At 43.2% G+C, this 22,929-nt stretch overlaps 1 protein-coding gene across 1 annotated transcript in view; it reads right to left on the bottom strand.

The window, feature by feature from the left end:
- The window catches only part of mvb12bb (multivesicular body subunit 12Bb), a 38,407-nt gene that overhangs the window by 5,996 nt on the left and 9,482 nt on the right, over positions 1-22,929 (bottom strand). Inside the window, exons 4-6 of the mRNA XM_069683898.1 lie at positions 21,909-22,038; positions 21,638-21,748; positions 13,196-13,254 (exon numbers count right to left, since the gene is read on the bottom strand). Of these exons, the coding sequence (XP_069539999.1) occupies positions 13,196-13,254; positions 21,638-21,748; positions 21,909-22,038 (300 nt within the window). The remainder of the gene's footprint in view (positions 1-13,195; positions 13,255-21,637; positions 21,749-21,908; positions 22,039-22,929) is intronic.

Below are 22,929 nucleotides of genomic sequence, written 5' to 3'. Positions count from 1 at the left end.
TCCCCAGCCACCCCGACGCCTCCCCTCCTTCCGTCTATGGAGGGAAGATGAAAGGCTTTTTTATTCTCGGCTGTATTCGAGCACCTCCACTCTCTCCTCCAGCACAGCCCTCTCCCAACCCTCCTCCAGTTTAATTACTCTTGATTATTCCCGATTCCGTCTTGTCTGAGAGATGTTCACCTCTGAAACAAAGACACACTCACACTAGGCACAGAAAAGCGGAAAGAAGAGAGACAAAACATTCACCAGATATCAAATTTGCATGAAAATAAGCCACACTGTTCAGCCGGCAAAAAGTGGATTGAAATGAGGACTTGCCAAGAGCGTGGTGGTATAATTAGCATTTGACCAAACAAACGAGCTTCAACAGAGCTATAATTAAGCAGGCCTGTAATTAAGTGTATGCCCTTTATCATAATGATCGTGGTTAAAATGGTGTGATGGCTGCCAGTTGATTATTAATGGTGTAACCCCGTACTGCATGCATCCTGCACTGGAATCAAGGTGTCACGACTGTCAGGCTAGAGAGCAGCCCTTTGTTTATAAAATACATTAGGGCCCAAATTAACACAGGGTGACAGGGGACACAAAGCCTCTCGTTTCCAGGCTGAAGGGAAAACTGCAGCTGCTCGGCTTCATTATAAAACTCCCAAATCTGGAGGCACAAAAGTTGCTGCCGTTGGCTTCGGCAGGAGCCCCAAATATCAAGAGGCCAAGCTTCCAACTGGTGTGTTTTTTAACCCACAGTCCATCAGGCCGCTGGCACAGGAAGAGGAACTCATAAACGTAAGCCCAAGCTGTTCATGAGTCATCATTTTGGAGCCCACACCCCTTTTGGTCTTTCCTGTTCACAGCAATATATAAAAGTATGAAATTCTGAAATATCCCTCACACTGACACTTATTTGACTTACGTTCCTTTGAGGGTTATTACACAGATCCATGGTTTGGCACTTTACACACAAGTGTAGCACAATGTGATCTTTGTAATCGAAGCGTGACCCTCAACCTCATGACCACAGGAAGGATTATTTAGTTTCTTGGCTTCATGTCATCTCCCACAGTAAAAATGTAGATGTCACAAGAGTCTACAGCCATGCTATGAACCAAATGCTAATGTTAGCATGCTAACTTGCTGAGAATAACAATGCTAGTAGGCTCATGCTATGCAGGTTAAATGTTTACCATGTCACCCATGTTCGTTTAGCGATTTAGTGATATCATTTGCTAGTTAGTACAAAAAATTGCATCTGAGGTTGGTGAGAATATCACTAGCTTATTAGCCAAACTGAGCCGAAGTGACCTAGATGAAAAATTAAGAGATCACTAGAGTGATTTAAAAATGACAATCTTGGAACACATCAGCTATCGTCTGATGACATATAGCCTTTGGGAGAGATCCCCAGTGTTCTGGGGCTTCCAGTTTATATTCAGATGACAAAAAAAGGATATCCAGGCCACTACTTTCTTTTCTGTGTGCTGGTCATTGTTTACAGTCCGACTTAACAACTCCAGATGCAAAAATGGAGTGGATAGACATCTAAGACCGATTGTAATCGAATTTGAGGCAGATGGGTTCAAAGATTGTATGAAAGCCTATGCTTTCTACCTCTTTCGCTCTCCAAACGGACTGTTTCATTGCATACAACCAGTGCCTGCTGAACTGCTAGTGGACAATTCTGCTCGGACTAAATATGTACAAACCAAAACCAGAACACTTCTGACACCAAAAGTTCCATTTTTACATTCATACAGATAACCATTTCATAGAGATCCAAAAGTCCATCCAACCATCCATTATCTGTACTGCTTATCCTGTTCAGGGTCGTGTAGGGGCTGGAGCCAATCCCAGTGGTCATTGGGAGAGAGGCGGGGTACACCCCGGACTAGTCAATCGCCAGTTGCCCTTCAATCATAGAGACAGACAACCTTTCACGCTCACATTCACACATACGGGCAATTTAGAGACACCAATCAACAAGCATGTCTTTGGACTGTGGGAGAAAGCCGGAGTACCTGGACATATCCACAGGGAGAACATGCAATCTCCACATAGAAAGGCCCCCCTTTGTCCGAGCCAGGACCTAACTAGGAACCTTCTGGCTGTGAGGCGACAGCGCTAACCATTGCACCACCGTGCAGCCCAGAGATCCAATGGTTGTTGTCCACAACCACAAACGCCAACCTCATGATGGCGCTCGAGGAAAAAGGCAGGTGATCACCAACGTAAGACGGGATTCAAGACTTGGGAACCAGGAAGGTCTGCACCATATTTCATGACGATACATCAAAAAGCTGCTGAGATAGTTTAGTCGGGTTCCAATCGACCGATGGATGGACCAAGAGACAGACAATGTGATCCCTTGAACAATGACGCTAGCGCTGCTAAAAAAGTACAAGGAGTGAGAGGTTAACCCCAGCTTATTTTCCTCTCAACCAAGGGCTGTTCAATGCTCCAGCCTTGGGATGATTGGGCGTGCACAATGACATGTCTAAGCACCTAAAAACAAGTGAATAAACATGCACTCCTGTGTCGGTGGGAGCGCCAACACCAGGCTGAGATAGGCAGAGAGAGAATACATTAGAATGGGCCAGCAATGGGAAGCCGAGATTGTAGCTGCTGATGGATCTGCGTGGCACGGACAGATGAATGCACACAGCTGAAGGCCAGAGAGTTTCTTTATTGCTCAAGGATTACATTTAAAACCAGATCTCACTTTGTATTCCTCCACCATCTATACTGGAGCGGCTATCTCACACCCAGACAAATGGAGAGGCGCCGGAGATGACTTGGTGGTAAGAAATGGATACCATGGAGAAATACAAAAGGTGCAAAGGGCAGAAATAATGTAAATCCAATCTTCTGACCAGGAATCCCTCCATGAGGCATGTTCTGGCCGCTCAAATGGCCCCGGCTACAGTCCATTAACTCATGACTGTATTGCAGTGCAGGGGATTGGGTACTTATTTGGCTTCGGAGTCTGCGAGCGCAGTCAATATGAAAACATCTGGCAGGAATTTTGGTACAGCGCCTATGATGCTGATGATGATGATGATGGCGGTGAACGCAGAGGTGGCGTTAAGTAAGGAGGACCCTGTGGCTTGAGTGATTGTAGTGTAAAGAACGGAGTCAGCACAGGGCCCGTGTGGATCATTGCCTTATTAATGGCTCCGTCAGGTGCGATGAGCAATGGCTGCATTGTCATCTGCAGCCCCTGGGCACAGATGAATGGCTGTTTCAGGGCGGGAAGGGCTCCCTCGTACGCTGGGCTGAGCACTAATCCCTCACTCTTCCATTGTTGGATGCACTGTCACCCAGGACTTCGTCTGCGCCATACATTGCATTTTCCAGGGTGCTAACAGACACGGCCATGCACACAGGCGTACACACACACACACACACATAAACCACACCGAGTTGTGCTCCGACACTGACTGATGGAAAAATATGCGTGGGTGATCGAGCATACCACATATTACCTGAACCACAACTCAAGAGTAACACTTTGGGAATGTTGATGAACTTTTATTTTACACTTCACTAATTCAGCAGAATTGCATTGATCTCTGTCTGGCGTGATTACTTGGGTGAATCTGTCTGGCACCTGAATTAAGTGAGAAAGTCACGGTCAAGGCGATAATCCGCAAGTGCGAATAAGCGTCTATTACAACCTTCTACTTATCATTGAGCTGATTCCGATTGTTTTAAACCATAAAATAATAAGAATTAAAGAGTAAAGTAGCTCAAAAACAGGTTTGAGCTCGATCTGGAAGCTGCTGTATTTCATTTCCCAAACAATTGGATGTTGCCTTTCCTCTTTGTGTAGCCCGGCTAGACAGTGCAATACCTTTCCTGTCGGTGTGACTCTCAATTTGAGGCGGATTCTTTATGCAGACCATGGAGATGCTATTCTAGTTGCAGACCCCGCTCTCTGTCACCTCTGCAGATAATGGTGAGTAGATGAACAGAGAGCTGGAGGAGGACCCCCTATGCCCACTCAGCCCTTAGCCCCACTCTGACATGAGAAATAGTGCCCAGGCCTGACAGCATCTCGGAGACATATTGTAGTTTATTTTGTCGCCCGGGCATGCCATCTGTGCCATTCCAATAGAGGGTGTGTGTGTTCAGGCGGCTGCGAGAGAGAGGGCGCGAGGCTCCGGGTCCCTCAGTAGCTCTGCAGCCGCGGCAGGTCATTAGTCAAATTGCCTAATGAGAGAGAATACAAATGGCCCCCTACCCTGACAGGAGGAATTTTGGAGGTGTCAGAGCTCCTGACCCGTGCTATGAGAACAGATGATAGCGAGTTGCTATTTTCAGATTCTTTTAATGACTATGGCTCTATGAAACCCATTCTTTTTCTTTTATCTTTTCCCGCTTTTTCAAGCCCTCTAGACAGACGAGTGGGAAAAAAAGGAAAAAACTTTTCAACGTATTAAAAATCTCACTTGCAAAACTGGAAGTGTAACTTTTGAATTATTTAAATGTTTACTGGGGAGTCAATTAAGATTCTTAAAAAAGCACATAACACTGATTTTAAAATAGATGACGCGCTGAAATGATGTTCAGCGATTCTGATTCGTCTATTTTTATTTGTTTCTGCCGGCTGTGTGTAGCTCGTTTCCCCCGTCTCACTGCAGCGTGCGAGATTCTGTTGCAATCCTCCCGACAGCGAGTCGGTTAGTTTGTACTAAAATATTTATTCCATCTCATCTGAATGTTCAAAAAAGTAAACAAATGTAAATGTTTCTTAATGCTCAGAGTGGTATGCAAGACATCCAGTGGGTGAAATGTGCTTATAGTTACATGCTACAGTCTGAGGCTGCTAAACAGTCTTATGGAGGGCAAACAGAAGAGAAGCACCAAGGGAGAGGGAAGAAGCTGAAGTATTTTACAGAAGCTTGCCAGTTGTCCATTTTGATGAATATTTTTAACAAAATAAATGACCATTTTGGCTGGAAAGATGCTATTTTTTATATGATATGTGAAATGTATTAAATGGACCATCCAACCTGGCTAAAGCTGCATTTAATGTCCTTTTTATTCCACATTTAACTTGCGTTCAGTGGTTTAGTTTTGTATAAAAGAAAAGCAAATAAAAAAACAGACTATCTCCAAATAAAATAAAACAATGGAAACACTCTGATGCAAAACGGCGAGCTTATGTGGAATGACCCACTTACTTTTCCATCTGTGACAAGCACTCCTTGAAATCTGGTTGTGGGTCGGGAGCCAGGAGGCAGTCCCAGACGGGCGCTGGTCCATCAGTCTTCCAGAAAGTGGGCAGAGCCAGAAACACCTACGGTGAGTTGGCCACAAACACGGCTGCATAACACCGACTGCTCTGAGGAGGAGTGTACATGTGCGGTAACTTCTCCTGTACGTACACTGTATATTTTACACATATACAGTTTGTCCGTTATTAATATCAGTAAGGACCAAAATGTTTCGGGGTTTGGTGTATTAACACTTTTTAAAAGCAGTCAGCGCTGGAGTGGTTCTGGGAAAGCCCCATTTTCTGGCTCGCTATTGAGAGCTCTCATGAAATTAAATGGACAATCAGACTTTAATCAGCAGCACAGAGTCTTTTAAGACATTGCCATGGCACTGGCATTGATCCCCAGCTGTGGCTGCTGGTAAATGTGCAGCAGAATGTGTGTATAAATGGGGTACGCCTCTCTGGACAAGTGTAAGAGCTGGCAGAGGGCTGACAGTAAATTGCATGTGCCGGATGGGACACAGCAGAAGGCACAATTACACAAATCCCCTCTTAATTAGCGGTTCTGTGGGCAAACTAACCCGTAATGATGCGAGGGATGTGGCGAGCCCCAGAAATCCTAACAAGAAACACTCACCAGCACTGGAGACCGGGTCGTATGGCCCCGGCTCCCCTAAAGTAGCGGCTGACGCGCGATCTGTTTCGATCAGTGCAGCTGCAGGAGACGATTCCCGGGTCGCCCTGCTCCCCGCAAACCCCTCGCCCTCTCTGAGCTGCTTGCCCTCTGGACTGTGGGTAAAAGCAGCCGGCCCTGTGTGGTTATGGGTGGCGTTATTAAGTTCTCCATGCTCACAGTACCAGGCAATGTAAAGTGGCATCTCACACGGTGAGTAATGAACTGTGCCAGAGTGGAGGCAGGAGGGATGACAGCCAAAGAGGCCTCCTTGGCAGCCACTAACCTGGGCATCCACCAATTTATCATCCCCTAGAACCAATCCACCAATGCTGCGCTGCCATTTGTCATTAATTATGCTAATAAGGACGCCATTACTCTCCTGATGAAACAGGCCACTGTTATTAGTATAATGCATTTACAGTTATGTGCGTTTGCTCATTAGTTTGACTGTTTGTGCAAAAGTGGACTTTGGAAAGATTTCTCCATTACTTAAATAACATTCTTGTAGTGAATTCACAGCTACAGAGGAGCCCGGGCCTTTTCTGTACAAACTAATTGACTATTATGAAACGACAAAGCCACTGTTCCATAATCACGCACTATTACTTGCACCCTAACATTAAAAAAAGGCCTCATCTGTGTGAAGACGCTGATGTGTTTGAACTTTTTCACAGCAGACTTCATGGCTCTAAGCAAACCAGGCTGAGCAGAACTATTTAATATAGCTTGTGGGAGCCCCAGATGCCCTTTTCCAAAACGACTTCATTCCCAGAATCTCATTGTGCTTTCTAAATCACACCACAGTATGTATTAGAAGATCATTAATTACAAACTTAACAAGTCAGCAGAGCCATTAAAAGATCTTTAAGGCATATTTGACCATAAATCTCCTTAAACTATATTTAATGACTGGATTTTTTGTGAAATATTTTTTATCAAGTTCTAATTAGATGTGTGATAACAAACCCTGCTGTACACGGGGCAAATGAGGGAGCAGTGACAGGCCCATCCATTGAGGCTGTCCACGTCCGGACACTGAAACTAATGGAGCACTGCCTCTATCTCAGGGATGGATAGAAAGCAATGAGGGATGAGACTCCAGAGTCCAGTCTGGCCTGCAAATGCAAAGCCATTTAAAGTCTCTTATTTGACTGTAATAAAGGTCCAAAAATGCCCGAGGGCCTCCGGGCTCCAGTCAAAAAATTCCATTACGATTCATTCAGGATTGATCCCCAAATACTTAATGGCACCGTCACAGCGGGATCGATCATGTTTTGAAATTTACTCGGATAGTCGGACAGTGGGACAAACGTGCAGAAAATTCTATTTAAAGAGAGTTTTACCTTTTAAAATCCAGAGAGCTTTTTGACTGAGGAGAGATACACAGTCCACACTGAATAAAAACCTCTGATTTCTACACTGGGTTTGGCTGCAGTTATTCCAGTCACACATTAGACCACAGTGCTACAGATGTTCTTCTAAAGTTGCCCTTTCAGATTAAAGATGTAACAGAAAGCAGATGGGTTCAGATGCTTTTTGAAATGTTTTGTTTTCTAAAACCACAAACTCACAAATCAAGAGTCACATGAATCCTGTTAGTCCAAATTAAGGAGCAGCTGCAGTCCTGTTTTAAGATGCTCTGCTTGAATCAATAAATTGTGTCTTATATGTTTATTCTGCATAATACGTTTAATTACCTTTTAATAATCCTCTCAAGGCGTCTCCTCCTTCTCCCTCATTACAAATTCCTGAATCTGCACAGGCCCCGCCCACTTTGTACTACGTTTCCTTTTGGAAAATTACAGCCGAAAACAAAACACGCCTCTGCCATCGTTTAGTGGCAACTTCTTAAAACGTGTTAGCTTGAAATGTAGTAATTAGTAGTAGTAACATTAAAGTTAGCAGTCAGTAGTGACTTTGCTGAAGTGGTTGCCATAGGTTACACATAATAAAATGCATAGCGTCACCCTGCCCGTTAACGGGATTGGCTCCTTAGGTTTGTGACGTCTCAAACCTGCCAATCTGAAAACGTGTTGTTCAGCCTGTCCTTGGTACACTGCAGTTTAAAAGCAGACAGGCCCAGCCATGGAGATGACTGCTTATGTTGTCCCTGATATGTCTTGTAGCACATGAAGAACACCACATGGAGATGTTTACAAGGTTAAACACTGGATTTTTACACTGACGGGGGTCTTTAACTTATTCCATGATCTCTACAATTGATGGCAATAAAAGCGCCAAAACAGAGCTTTGTTGAGATGTAAAAATGTATTAGTAATTAAGTTATTTTAGCTGATCCAGAGGGAATTAAACAGCAGACAGAATAACATGCATGTTCTCGGCTTCTTCTGCCTGTATGTCACTTTAGGACTCTGCCTGTAGCTCCCCTACCATCTCTCTTACCTTCAAGTTTTTGTCTATTTAGCATATATTTAGGTTCGTAGCAGGATTTTAAGCCTGTTGTTTAATTCAAGTCTGCACAAGTGCTGCTTTTCCAATATGGAAAATGCATTAAGAGCTCAAACTTAAACATAAATTAAGGAGATTTAAACACTGTGTAGTTTACAAGCCATTAAATTATTAAGGATAAATTCAACTCTCCTTTGTACCATCAGTTTCTAAGTGCAGTAAACGGTTTTAGGAGTGTGTGTGTGTGTGTGTGTGTGCTTACTGTGTGTGTGTGTGTGTGAGAATACATTAGGAGTAAATACTATTCTCCTGGTGAACCCCCTCCTCTCTCTCTCTGTTCGCCTTTTGCTGACCAGGGGAATTAAGAAGCAAAACGTGGGTTTTAAGAGCGCTCCTTTCATGTCTTGATGTAAGCTTTGGCATTACTTCAGACATCAAGATCGGCCTCATAGAAATCCCATTCCATCTAAAGTAAAAGCTGGGCAGTAAATCTGCCCCATACTCCCCCATAACACTTCCATAAATGATTCATTCAGCCCAGTTTAGCTGATGCAAAACAGAATGTTAGTGAGTTGTAGAGCCGCAATGGAGGACCAACCCCGCTGCTTAGTAATTTCATCAATCTCTGCGAGAGACAGAGAGGAGAAAGGAGAGAACACTAATAATAACTTTTTTTTGTCGCTATCCAGAGGTCGTGTTTTTTAATCCCTCAGCCTAAAGAATTGTGTTATTCTAAAATATAACCCCGGCGGTGCAGAAGCAGTTTGAGATCCAGCACGGTTTGAGATAAGAGCGGGCTGATCCTCCTCCCTCCGCACGGCCTCGCCCAGAACTACACACGCAGATAAGATGGAACTTTTGTTTGAAACCTGATGAGAACCCTCTTAATGAAAGTGCTGCGCCAAAAATAATCTTTTTTCTCCATGTTAGTCAATCAAGAAATGGTGTAGTTGGGGGAAAAAGAGGAGAAAGAAAGTAATTTTGCATAATCAGTGCGCACCATCTGGAACAATTAACCAAATTCCACAGAACTCAGAGGATCAGTCATATTGGCTTATTAAAGATCCAGAATTATACAAGTAATAAATCCTTGGAAAAACGAAGCGCACCCCTGCCTGTCACGACTATTTTAACTTCAAATACAGTGGAATACTTGATAAGGCTGAAAAGAGGAGATTAATATATGCAAATTATGTCGAGCATTTAAAAGCCCCCCAACAACTGTCTCGTCTTTTTTTTCCTGTCTCTTATTACGGGGCTTTATGTTTTATTCATACACCAACTCACCTGTCATTTCATAAGCTATAATATTATGAGGGTATTATTAAACAGCATAAAGTGGAGCTTTAATTGGAAAGCTCCATTGCATTTTCCAATTATTTGCAGCAAATTAAAAGCAGATGCACATAGTTTAATAAGAATTCTAATATTGTTTCCTGAGAATCAAAAATCACTGTCATCCTGCCAAGATATTTTGCAAACCCAAGTTAATTTTGAGCCTCCTATTTTTTCCCTCCTCCTCCTCCTCTGAAGGATGAACTGTCTCGCGTCTGTTAATTGAAGTTCCCCTAATGGATAGGGAAATAATTGCTCTCCATATTACGTTAGATCAGGGCCAATGTCAGGATTTATTTTTGATTAATGCGATAGATATGTAAATGTATTACTTTTTATTACGTTTACCTTTTTATCAGGCGGATGTCTGCTCGATGCTATATGTTGTTCTGTAGGTAATGAAGGGAGACCGCGAGGCAGCAGGCTGAGCGTCACATAGGTTTATATTAGAGATTTTTTCCACACCTGTGCGTTTATTTTTATCAAACATATGCTTTTTTAGACACATTTCATGGATGCGAGTGTAATTACCTTTAAAATATCCTGCTTCCTGTCACTGCAGGAAGAACAGACCTAATTGGCAAAGGGATCAAAGAAACGTGAAGAAGAAAAGCAAAAAGGTTTTTGAGCTGCGATGAGAACTTGATAACTTTTCCAATGAGCTTGAACTGTCAAGCGAACGAGGGCGGCGAAATAAACGTGGATTAGTTTTTAATATTCGGGTAATAAATGTCAAAGCGCCGGCACATCACGTGTGTACATGATGTGACTGCAGATGACAGATTTCCCAGACATGTTACCTCTCCTCCCCTCAACTCGCCCGCTTCTTTTTTGTGTGTGTGAGTGTGTGTTGGGGTTTTTGTTTTGTTGGGAAGTGACGGAGGGTTTAATCAAGAAAGCAGGCAATTCATCAATCCTAAAGAAGGCGCCTGTACAACCCTGACAGAGCGCACATGGTTTTAGACCAACTCGAACCTGGCCAGCTGTCAGCCCACACACACACGCGTGCACAAGCAGCCACCCACGCACCCACACACACAGAGCAGAGCTACCACCGCTAACAATTAACACAAATAGGCTGTCGGCTACGACCTCACACTTGGTCTGCAGGCTATCACATAGTTAATGAAGGGAAGTTGCGTTCTCTCACATGCGCAGCGTGATGCCGCGAGGCTGACGAGTACACACTATCGAGAAATAAAGCGTCTCAGGCTAACTCCATTATGTGCCTTTCTTTAAAACCTCATGAAGGGACACATGAAGGTAAGGCAGAGAGGGAGTGTGTGCGGCTGCAAAGGACAGTTTTCTGCAGATAAATGATGACTGCTGGCAGCGTACTGTACAGTATGTGCATGTTCTTCACTGTCACTCAGAGCCCGTCCCAGCGGAGGGAGCGCACACCCAGTGCCACAAAGCACTCAGCTGTGTGTTAATGTCGGCTCCTTCAGGGCCACACTCTGCACACTTGTCTTGACTAACTTATAATATGACTGTCACACCAACACAATGATGTATTAATCATTTTTTGTCAATTAATGAAGGAATAATTATTGTCTCAGTTCAAGCAGGATAAAGATAAAGACTGAACCTTTGAGACGGATTTCTTACTGTTTTCATTTTTATTTTATGTTTCCTTTTTTGTAAACCAGCTGAACAAAAATAAAGGAAATAAAAAAAGATGATTTGTACTTCATAATTTCTTATTTTATCTTGTGCAGCTTAGCAGTTGTTTAATAGCCAGGCTCATCTTTGAGAAGGCAGGCTGGTGCACCTCGGCCACAGCCCGGGTGTGCCTCTGCTCGAGCAGCAGGAGGAATCCTCACCACATGGTGTCTCTCTCCAGCTGGATAAAAACCTGCCTCCCTCGCTCACCGCGTGTGGATCACACACTCTTTAAGACTCGAGCGTCTCAGCCTCGGCTCCGACTCTGTGGCTCTGAGGCTGTCACCGCTAAGCTCTGCTTCCTAACGAATTAGCCTTTCTTCTGTTTCAGTCCCGCAGCATTGTGCTCTTTAGTCGAGTTTCTCCCTGACAAAGAGAGGGGAAATTCGTCCAGTGCATGCATGGGTACATATGTAAGTATGGCATGTGATGGATCATCTTTGACAGCTGTTAAATGTTCTCTTGAGTGTAATACGCTGCTCCTCTGGGAAGTCACGTTCGCTCAGATAAGCAGAGCTCTGTACAGTATCCATCAGTGAGGGGATCTAGACACAAAGCGTTTGTAGATCAAGTAGCGCAGGAGCTGCCTTTATGTACAGACGAGGCGAAGGAAGGCAAACAGAAAACGAAGGATGGGTATTGAACCTTTTCTCTGAAAAATACATTGTTTTTCACGCTGCAAGTTGGTTATAAGTGAGAGATCTGCTGTTTAACCCTTTAAAATTGACCCTTTTTGTGAAAGCTTTAAGAAAATTACATCCCAATAAGAAAAAACAACAATGAAGTGTTTCTACTGTATATGAAGCTTTAAAAACGCATTTAAAAATGTGCATATCTCAAAAACTCAAACATGTTTGCGGCGCTGGTTTAGCTCGATTGGTAGAGCAGACGCCCCCCATGTTAGAGGCCTCAGTCCTCGACGCACTGATCTCAGGCTCGACTCCCGGTCTGCAGATCATTTGGTGCATATCATCCCCCACTCTCTACTCCCCACATTTCCTGTCTCTCTTCAGCTGTCCTATAAATAAAGGCAAGAGCCAAAAACAATCTTAAAAAAAAAACCTCAAACTAAAACATGTACAGAGTTCAAATAACTTCTGCAGTGTTAAGACACACTGTGTGTATGTTTCTACATTTAGATTTGTTTGAAACAAAACATTTTGTGTGATTATTTAGCAAAAACGGATGAAATTACAAGCTACATTTTCTATTTCAGCGGTTCTCAACCTTTTCCGACTCATGGCCCACCTGAAAATCTCAAACATTTCCACAGCCAACATCGGACCGTAAACAATACGGAGGCCAAATAGTGTTCTCAGAGCACTTTTATAAAAGGAGCAGACCATCATCACCACACAGATATCAGAAACTAAACCTGTTTGCAGTAGGCTAATTATAATTGATTGCAAATTAAATAATGGTATCTTTCAACAATGGTGAAATGCATGCTCATGCAACATAATGATGGGCCGAATAGGAAAAAAAAAACTATAAAAGGAGATTTAAAGTGTTTTATATACTTAGTATTTAAAATGTTTTAAAAATAATTTTGTTTTAAAATATTTAAAAACTTTTTTTTTTTTTTATAATTACATTTTTTTGCAAATGATTTGGCGGCCCACTTACAATACCCTCGCAGCCCACCAGGGGGGCGCGGCCCACAAGTTGGGAATGGCTGTTCTATTGTATTTGTCCATGATACTTGTATCAATCAAGAAGGTTTATTGATTCAGATAACATCTTAACCTCGGTTTTAGAGATGCTCAGGATTTGAGCGTTTGAAGATACTCCAGGAAATGACATCACAAGAAGCAAAAATACCAGCACATGCACCGGAGGACTCCTCTGGTTTTCTACTAAAGCAGCAACGGGTATATTCCTCGGGTTTCACCATTTACCTGTCATGGTGTAGATCCCACTGCCCTGGTGCTCGTAGGCCGGCCTGCCCGTGTTCCTCCTGCAGGCAGAAACAGAGTAACACCTGATCAATGCTTGTTATTGACAATCCTGTTAAACAAAATACATAACGCTGGTAAACTTTGTGTTTGACAAGGACGACTATGTTTCAAGGCACCCTGCTCAGGCATTAAAATATAATGCAAGAGAATGTATTGTGTTTTATCGGTCTGAAGGCAAACAGAGCAGAAACAACAGGATGAATGTGAAGAGGAGGAACAAGGTAAACCGTGCCTGGGCTGCCCGGGGGCTCGGGCAGACCTTTAACGGGGGGCTTGAAGCAGCGTCTTGTTAATTCTGGAGGAACTGAGAGATTCCATTATTCAAGGGAAGTCTGTTTTTTTCCCCCTCCTGTTTCATGGCCTTGTATTACAGAAAACAGCACAGAATGCACTTTGTGGGCAGTTGAAGTTAACAAACCATATAAGATTGAAATCCTCATCAATCAAGCTATCATGAATCACACCCTGTGACTCACCCCTACGGATCGATAAATCCACAGCAAGCAGGGGGGAGAAAATGCACGGCTTCCAGAGTGCTGCATAACATGACATGCTCTGAAGGTACAATGAGCTCCGGGACGGCGTTCTTAAAACAAATGATCTTATAATGATAATGCAGAGTAGACGGAGGTATCATTAAGAAGGGTTTGATTGGAGGACACGCGGGCGTAAAAAGTTAAAGACAAAGAAGGAGGTAGACGAGACAAGACAGATTTCAGAGGCGAGCAGGTGTGAAGCTGCAAATAATGAAGTGTGTATTGTGCATCATGTTCTGTATTTCTCCTGTTTATGGATATCATAATAATTCTTCACTTGTTTGAAGGAGCATTAAATCAAAATTCCTCAAATTTAAGACTAAACGCAGATCTGCATATTCCAGAGGTGCTGCGGCGCGTGAGTTGTGGCGTTCAAAGCCTTATCTCTTCGCACGAGATAAATAAATGCAATAATTTCCATCAAGAGCAATAAAACAAGACTTCTGACAGGCCGTGGTATTTATGAGCTGAAGCCTGCAACTCAGATTTATTTGCAATGAAAGGGTCGACTTTTCCCCTCCTCATTTACATCAGCATTTGGCCATGTTAAATCCAGGCCAATGGTGAATTTTTAAAAGGTTGGCATCAATCTTGCGGGAACGATTGCCATATTCGACGCGGACTTCTTTTACCTTTCAAAGGTTGATTCCACTGCTGAGGGAGGAAGGTGCGCATCTTTCAAAGCGCAGAGGCTGATAAAGAGGAGGGAGACGGTTTGAATGGGGTTTTAAGGGTGTCTGTGTTTGCCTTGTTGAATTAGGAGCAGAAGAAACAAAGAAAACTGAGTCGTATTGTTATCTGTGTGTAAAGAGGTAGTCGGCGTGAAACCGGGAGAATGTGCTCGTGAAATGTTTTTCTACAGGCAACCTCCAGGGCAGCTTTTCCCATCTGTTAGAAACACAAAACTGTCTCAATCCAAATTGGTGATTTCTAAATACAATTTTAGGTGCATTGGAGAGGGGAACATATGGCAAATCAATTAGACAACTAATTCTTAAAACAAAAACATGGCAAGTGCATTCGCTAATCAACAGCAGTGTTGGGGGCTCGTATTATGTCGGCCACTGGAGTTTTGACAACAATTAATCCTCATTTCAGGCAAGGAGAGCCATATTGACACATATTCCTAATTTGAATATTCAATTATAGTGTAGTTCCTCATCAAATTATGGGAAAGCTGGGAACACGGCCTGGAAGATTTACGCAATTACCACGCAGATCAAGAGTCGAGTGTTCCCAGGAAATGTGCCGAAGTTAAAATCATATTAGAGCCGCAAAGCAAACCAGCACACACCGAGGGTTTACAGGGAGAGTCAAACAGATTTTTTGTGTGGTGTTCTTTATGTTGGAATAAGAAAAAGAGTTGTCTGTGTTTAAAAAAAAAAAGGAGAGGAGGAAGTGGGAGAGACAGTGGGGACAGACAAGCGGGAGTCAGTGGAGAGGTAAAGATGAGGATGAGAGTAATATCGCTGAAGAGCTGCGATACAGAAGCTCTTGTTTTGACACACATCCAGCCTTTCCCGTGACAACATCTCCACACCTTCCTCTATGTGCCGACAGTGCTGCTTTGTGGGAGCTGCTTTCTCACCCATCATTATCCTCCTTTAAGCTCGGTGTCAGGTATTGAAAAGAGGATCTCTCTCTGAATATGGCGGCAAATCACCGAGCAGTCGGAAGCCATCAGATCTTAGCTGATCACTCGATCATTCCTGGCAGCGCTCCGCAGCCCCTTTCCTTGATCTCGGCTACTTTTGGCAACTTTTCCGAGCACAACAAAGTAATGAGGAAGATTGAGCTGGGAGTGATTGTTCTGCAGCGCTTCGGATGGGAGATCTGTCAGGCGACACACTGACAGTCATGGTGTCTTTTTCTCTCACGAGTCGTGTGCGGCGGGAAGTCTTGGTTAACCAGCGAGCAATGAAAGCTGATACAATGCTCCTGCAGAGCTCCAGCATGTGCAGAGTGTCACAGGTAGAATCCCAAACGTATCGATATGCACGCCAATCCTGACACTGATGACTCTCTAGGCTTCATGTCCTCATCTAAAAATCCAACCTCAGTACGCAACGTGAAAAAAAAGACACTTAGCGATGACATTTTTATCGCCGTACAGTTTGATTTAAAAAGTGTCTGTGTGTACAATAGCCTATTATTCTAAGAGAAATGTCAGAAACCTTGATTCTGAGTGAAGCCAAAGAAATTGCAATATTAGGACAAGGCTAATTTATGCTAGCAGTCAGTGTAGAGGTCAGATATCAGCCTCAGCAATGACAGTTTTATCAGGAGAACAAATGGCAGCGTTGGCCTGCAGAAGGAAGGAGGGGGATACTTTACTGGACACATTAAAAGGCTGACCGGATGCCGCATGTTCTCCACATTATAGAGTCAGGGAGTGGCTGATACGGTCGCTCTTGACAGAGAACAAGCCGACGTGGTTGACACCAAGCTGCAGCTATGAATCAAAACAGAACACGGTGGCTGGTCGAGGCGCTTAAGACAAACCCGATAAAGAGACATTAAACACACAAGGTTGAGACGCATTTGCACGGCAGACTGCGAGAGAGGGCCTGCACCCTGGCTGCTTTAATGGCTCAATATGGTGCGACAGCCTGAGCCAATAAGAAATAACTGGCTTACATTTAGTGTTTATCCTTCATCCTGCTTCAACTGATAAAACTTACTGGAACTGAGGAAAAAAAGTTTTCTCCTAATTCTTCAGATTTCTTTGTACAGGTTTTCTGCAGGGTTCAACACCTTAACCTTAAGACTTTATAGGACTTTTAACAAATTAAATTTAATATCCGTTTTCTAAACATGCTGGCTAATGTATGATGGAGAACCAGTAGGGACAAAACTGGCCATAATTTTCATGATTAAATCACTTTTTTTTTCAGCACTTCCCAGCAGTATTGGCAACAATAATTCCTCCCTGATACAATTAATTTAATTAATGCAACCTGGACCTGGATAAGTGACAGAAAAACGATGGATAGATGAACCAGTTAAAAATGATTTATTGTTATTAGAGCTGCTAATCAATTAGTCAATCAGAAGGAAGTGAATCGTCAACTGTTTTGATATTTGATTCATTACTTTATTCATATTTCAAGCACAAATGGCTGAATTCAGCTCCTTAAATGGGAGGATTTACTGTTTTTTTGTTGAAAGAATTTATTGAGTTTTCAACCCTTGACAGAACATAAATGAAACTAATATATTGAAGTTATAATCTCGAAGATTTTCACGTAAATAAATGTCTGTTACGTCACTATCTATCGCCGAATGAGGCAACACAATGGTGACTGAGCCGATGGCCCACTGACGAAAGCATTTGCATTTGCAGTATATAGTAGAATTACAGACTGGGTGTCTGTGGCAACTTTTGTGTAAAAAATCACAAGCGGCACCCAGTTAGTGACGCGTTTTCCATCAGCCAGCAGTGGTTGGTCTGCCTGAGAGGGTAGGCGGAGCTAAGCGGCTGCTTTCCGGTCTCTGCAAGTGTTGCGAGTAAACAGTAATCTACTATGGCTGAGCAAACAAAGAAAAGATGGATGACTACAGATACAACTTCAAAAATAAGTGAAAATCCAAAGAAAAAGAAACAAACTCGACACTCAGATGAAGGCAAACAGTCTAAAAAGGAAAGCGACCATCAGCGAGGAAAATCAAGAGTTACAACCGGAGCCAACCGTGGACGTCACACATGCAACACTGTCTGGATATCTGGGAAGTGTGCTCCTGCAATTACTGTTTATCGCCATAGGTGCCGCCAAAGAGAACAAAATTTAAATATTCGAAATTAGCACTTAAACCACAACTACAATCATCTTACAAGCCTGCTCATACCCAGTTATCCCACCCAACTCTGTTTTTCTCAGATTCTTCAACCCACCCTCCCTTCCCGTCCTCTCATCCATTATCCCTTTTTCCTCATCCCTTAATATTTAACTTTGTGTGTCCTTCTCTCATGTCTCCAACTCTAGGTACAGTCTGGGCTGAAATCAGCTCGGGTAGATTATACCTGAGACTGAACCCCAATGAGTCTCCCTCTGCCTGGTCTTCAGCATAACCTCCCAGACCATTACATTGGACATCCCCACAACCTTCACCTCTCCCCTCAACATATTTAATTCCAGAACTTATTGTTGTGGCGTGGTCCTCGCTAGTTTGAAGACGTCCCCTTGTGTTGTGGGGGGTGATCATGGGTGTTTTTCACTACTTTTTGACATTAAAAGCACTTGAAAAATTACTAATTGATTGAAAAAAACTGCAGATTAATATTTAATAATCATAATTTGTAGCCATAACTCTTTATGCTCATTAAACTCTAATCCTATGTGCACATTTGATTGTTCAATGTCAAAGTTTTAGTGTGTTAAAGTTTAGTGCAACATCTCCAGACAGGCCGCAATCAGATACAGAAACCTTTTAGAAGCAATATAGCAGCCAACAGCAGGCAAGAGTCGATAAATCTGACTTTTGTGAATAAAATTGAAGACTTCTTCTTCTTCTTCTTCTTCAGTTCCTTCTGGGGGCCAGTATTTTTGAGGAAACTGAACTCAGAGTTTGTAAAACTTTTAAGACCCGCAGATGCCCCGTTTTTAGCTGACAAAACAATACAAAAACTATTCAAACACAGCACCTTAGCCTTGATGCAACGACTGTGTGCATCCCATAATGATGCAACACCCCGCAGTTACTGTGTACTGCAGCTCTGCGCTGCTGAAAGAAGAACCTGATTTGCAGTTTACGTTTGTACACAACTCTAACAAGCTCTCGCTGCCTGAGGCAACTCAACGTTTGAGAGGGATCACTGCAGCTTTCAAAATTATAAGGGTCATTAAAAATTTACACATTATTGACTGTATTTAAAACATCTTTTCCACTGACTGTAAAGAGCACTTAAATTTAAGAGGTGCTATTCTCCAAAGGCCATAAAGTTGTTATAGATAGCCCGAAGGAGGCACGGAGGAGAGGGTTTCTGCTGCTGAATATGAATAAAGTATAGAGGGCTGATGCTACACACACGGTTATACTGGAGTACTGTACTTAGGCAATCAGTGAGCTGTTTATATATCACTGTGTCAAAGCATCTAATCTGTGACTTTAAAGAAGTGTTTATGACTGTATGTATGGCTGTCTGCAGAGCGTGTAACTACACAGAAAGAGTGCCAGATAAATAGTCAAAGACCTGCCGCTGTCTGAATGGCCCACAGCGCCGTCCTTATGTGTCAGAGCATTATGGATGGAAATACTCTGAAAAGAAGCCTCTCTGACTGTGGAATGAATTTTAATGTTAATACAAAAACAGCAGCCTGTGATCTCAGCAGGCATCAGGAGGGGGTACGAGTCGCTTCGAGGTGCAATTTATTCCAACCTCTGAGCCTCGCCAACTTGAAAGTGGGCTTCAAAAGAACGGAGGATTACCGGTAAGAGTTTGGAAGGCGTACACACGGGCCCGAGCGCCCACCATCGCTCCAGCGCATCAAAGATTATTGACCATCCGCTTGCAAAATACGGACAATTCGCAAAATCCAACCCGGTTTGAACTTGGGATTGTGAATTCACTGCTTGTCGTTTTATTGTTCTCTTCCCACTGAGTGGCCGTGAGAACAGAGGGTCTGTTTTGAATCCGCCTGCTGGCATCCAGCGCTCTGGCCTGTTGTGGCTTTTAAGTGGCTTTTACTCAGCCCAGCACAGGATGGCAAAGCATAGCACTTCAAGCTGGCAAAGCCATCAGCGCCCGGTGCCAAAGCTTTCCCTCTCCACAGCTCCGCCACACTGAAGGAGTCTCGCTTGTTTATTTACAATTTGCTGTGGAAATCCCAAGTTCTTCATTGCGATAAATAATTGAGCTGTTTGATCTGGACACAGTACAAAGGGCTGCTCCGTTCACTCGGAGGCCTGAGGCGGAGGAAGCCCGGGCAGAGGAGGGGACGCACACACACTGCAGCAGATCTTGGAGAGCTCTCCTCCCTTCCTCTGCAGCTGTCGCTCGCTCTCCGGGCTACATCTCCTCCTTCTTTGTCTGCGCGGTACAACGCTCCTGTCAGCGCGCAGTCAGAGGAGCGACCTGCCTGCCTCTGCCTCCCGGGACGCACCGCAAATAGCAGGAGTTTAGCCCTCATTGAACTCGTGTTCTTGTTCAGGGGATCCTGTCTAGTTAGCCCGTCTCTCCGGTTCACCCTCGCTGCCTCTTTGTTCGGCCACAACCTTTACGGCAGATTGCCCGTGAGTGATCAATTGCTGGTGTCGTTTTTGTCGTAGGTATGGTACAGAAGCGTAACAACAGTTCAAGAGTACGCAGGGTGTGAAATAAAAAAAGGAAGGAGAGAGAAGTTAAACTTCAGGAGGCTCTGCTGTATCGTGGAATGAGCAGAGGCTGAATGAGATGTGGCCTCCGTGACGTCACCCATTAGTTTGTGAAGCCTGGAGTTTGGCATTTTAACTGCTCTTTTGGAACCAGAAGTCAGGTTGATTCACATTTTTATGTCTCTATCCTGATTCACAGGTCGAGTGGTAACGACTTGTCAAGTGGCCAACGGCCCTAAGCATACCCAACTGTATAATCTATTTTACTCTATATGGGACATCATTTACAAACTCATCTCCAAGCTGGATTAAAGAACAATCTAAACTAGCGTTTGAAACCATTAACTCATTAGGAAAATGTCAACTGAGGTAATTAACTAGATGAGAAGTAAGCTCATTTTCTCATCCAGTTTCATACAATTATACTTCTTTTTGCAACCAGTTCAGTCGCCCCCTGCTGGTCATTAAAATAATACAAGTTTAACGCATTGGCTTCACTTCTGAAACCCATGTTTGATGCTTATATGTCATCTAAGGGTGCTTTCACAGCTGACAGCTTTAGTCAGTTCATTAGGACAGGTGAGAACACGCATTTGAAATCTGGTGCGGACCAAATTAGCGGATCATGTCCGCCAGAAAAGACGTGACTCGGTCCGTTTCCAAATGAACCACGGTCCGGTTCGATTCAGTTGAGAACATATACGGACTTAAAGAAGGACCTAATAAAGGAAGCAAACCAAAACACTACATTGTGTTGTTAACGGGTGCTGACAACGGCAGAGACAGCCACGCAGCCAGGCAGCAAAATGAGTAGAGGACAGGTGTGGGGGAGCGACGAGGTGATGCTCTAATAGAAACTCGGCTAGCAGGGAACGTTCCCAAAACATTGGCTAACATTATCTACAAGTTCTTATTAGTGTTTAATGTGTTTAATGTTTAATAAATGTTTTAGTCTAATATTCAAAGGACATTTTAAGGATGTTTTTCATTTCAAATAAAGTTCTTGTAACGTTAAAACTTAAACTAAGACAAAACGTTTTAACTGCAACACTCTGAGGATCTTTTCAGGATGTTAGTATTGTGTTCTCTTACTATTAAAAACATTGCATGGAACATTCTCAGAACAAAACATTGCTAGCTGGGAATATGGGCTGAACAAACAGTTTCACAAATGCTCTAGAAACACACAAGAACACTGAGGGATTCAAACTGTTCAGTGAGAAACTAAAGGAGAGTGGAGCCGATCGAACTGTCGAACAATGTCGGTCATAAGTAATTAAAACTTCCGACAACAAAACATTAAAGTCCGTGGTCGTGTTGAGGGCGATTGAGGAGTGTGTTTTTATCTCTCTGTTAACTTCAGGGAGTTTTCCTATGTGGAAATTCTGACCAATCAGAGAGCAGTTTCCTTGTTCATCACAACTTTAGGTCAGCTAGTAAAAGCTGCCGTGTGAACACAAACCAAACTCGAGGCAAAATGCAACATGGTAGTAATCTGGTCTTTGATTCGGACACCCTAAGGGCGTGATGTTACCTTGCTATGGTGGGTGGAGCCTCACTGCTGGCTGTTCTGTACGTTTCCTTGGACAGCCATTGTCGGGGAACATCTCCCGTTCGATACCACAGCCCCATATTGTTGATCTCGCTGCATAAAGAGACACATGAAGAGTGTTTCACTGAGGAAGTTCAATCCTTCATGCAAATTAGAAAATGTCTCAAATTGTGCAGAAAAAATGAAAGTCTGGAGATTGACAGAAGATACAAAACATCATGCATTCATTTGTTTCCAGTGCCACAGAGCTCACCCCATGCTGGTGTAGTTAACAAGGTGGTACTTGGACTTCGCAGTGATCTGGATGTCATACAGAGCCGTGTCAGCAGCCGCGCGAGGGCTCATTTTCACACACAGCCTCCTCTTCCTCATGGCAGTTTCCTCTGATGAGTCAGGTACACATGAGGGTGTCAGACAGGAGTCGGCTGTCGCGTATCCAATTCTGTCATCTCTGAGATTCAAGCTTACGAATAAAAATATCTATAGAACCTGCAGGATAAATATATATTCACAAATCCCTCTTAGCCTTTGCTATTTAGTCGCTACTGGCCAGAGAATAAGAGATGAGCTAATATCAGTTACTGCGTGTGCTCAAAGGGAAATAACTGGACAGCAGAAAGCCACAAAATCAACATGCGTTATTATCATTTTTATCATTTTAGTCGGGGAAATGACAGAAGCAAGTGCATCCTCCATCAGCTTTAGTGCACAGCAGGGATTTAGACTGCATACTCTAGATAGGAGCTCATACATAATGTCACATGTATACATTAAACATGGATTCACATAAAGTAATAAAACATTAAATTACACCGTAGCCAAACAAAACATAATCTCTTTTCTTCATTCTGGCAAAAAAAAAAAAAAAATGCCTTCCTATATTGCATCCGTGGCGCGCTCATTTATTTCCCCTGCAACAGTAGAAAGTGCAGTGTAAATGCAATGATAATAAAAATAATAAACAAGCTGTCCTCACTCCCCACACCAAAATATTATTACATTTCCGAGGCATGGATAGTGAGGGGGAAATACATAGCACTCAAAAAGCACTAAAGCATTGGGGAATGCATTTCATTAATATTAGATAACCCCCATCCACTCGTCCTCTCCCCAAATAAATACATAAATAAATAAGCCCCTCATAAAGAAAAGCACAGCTCCAGCTGAGATAAACAATGACTCATGATTCTCTTCTCGTGTACCTCCAGGGCAAAATGTTTATTTTATTCCCAGAGTCTGCCATAAATTAAGCTAACCTGCACCCATAAAACATT

Source organism: Semicossyphus pulcher, unplaced genomic scaffold (assembly GCF_022749685.1).
Source record: "Semicossyphus pulcher isolate SPU_LCO1_2020_fin unplaced genomic scaffold, fSemPul1.0.p SCAF_6, whole genome shotgun sequence".
NCBI lineage: Eukaryota > Metazoa > Chordata > Actinopteri > Labriformes > Labridae > Semicossyphus > Semicossyphus pulcher.
Note: the sequence above shows the minus strand (reverse complement) of the source record. Positions and strands in the feature narration are given on the sequence as shown.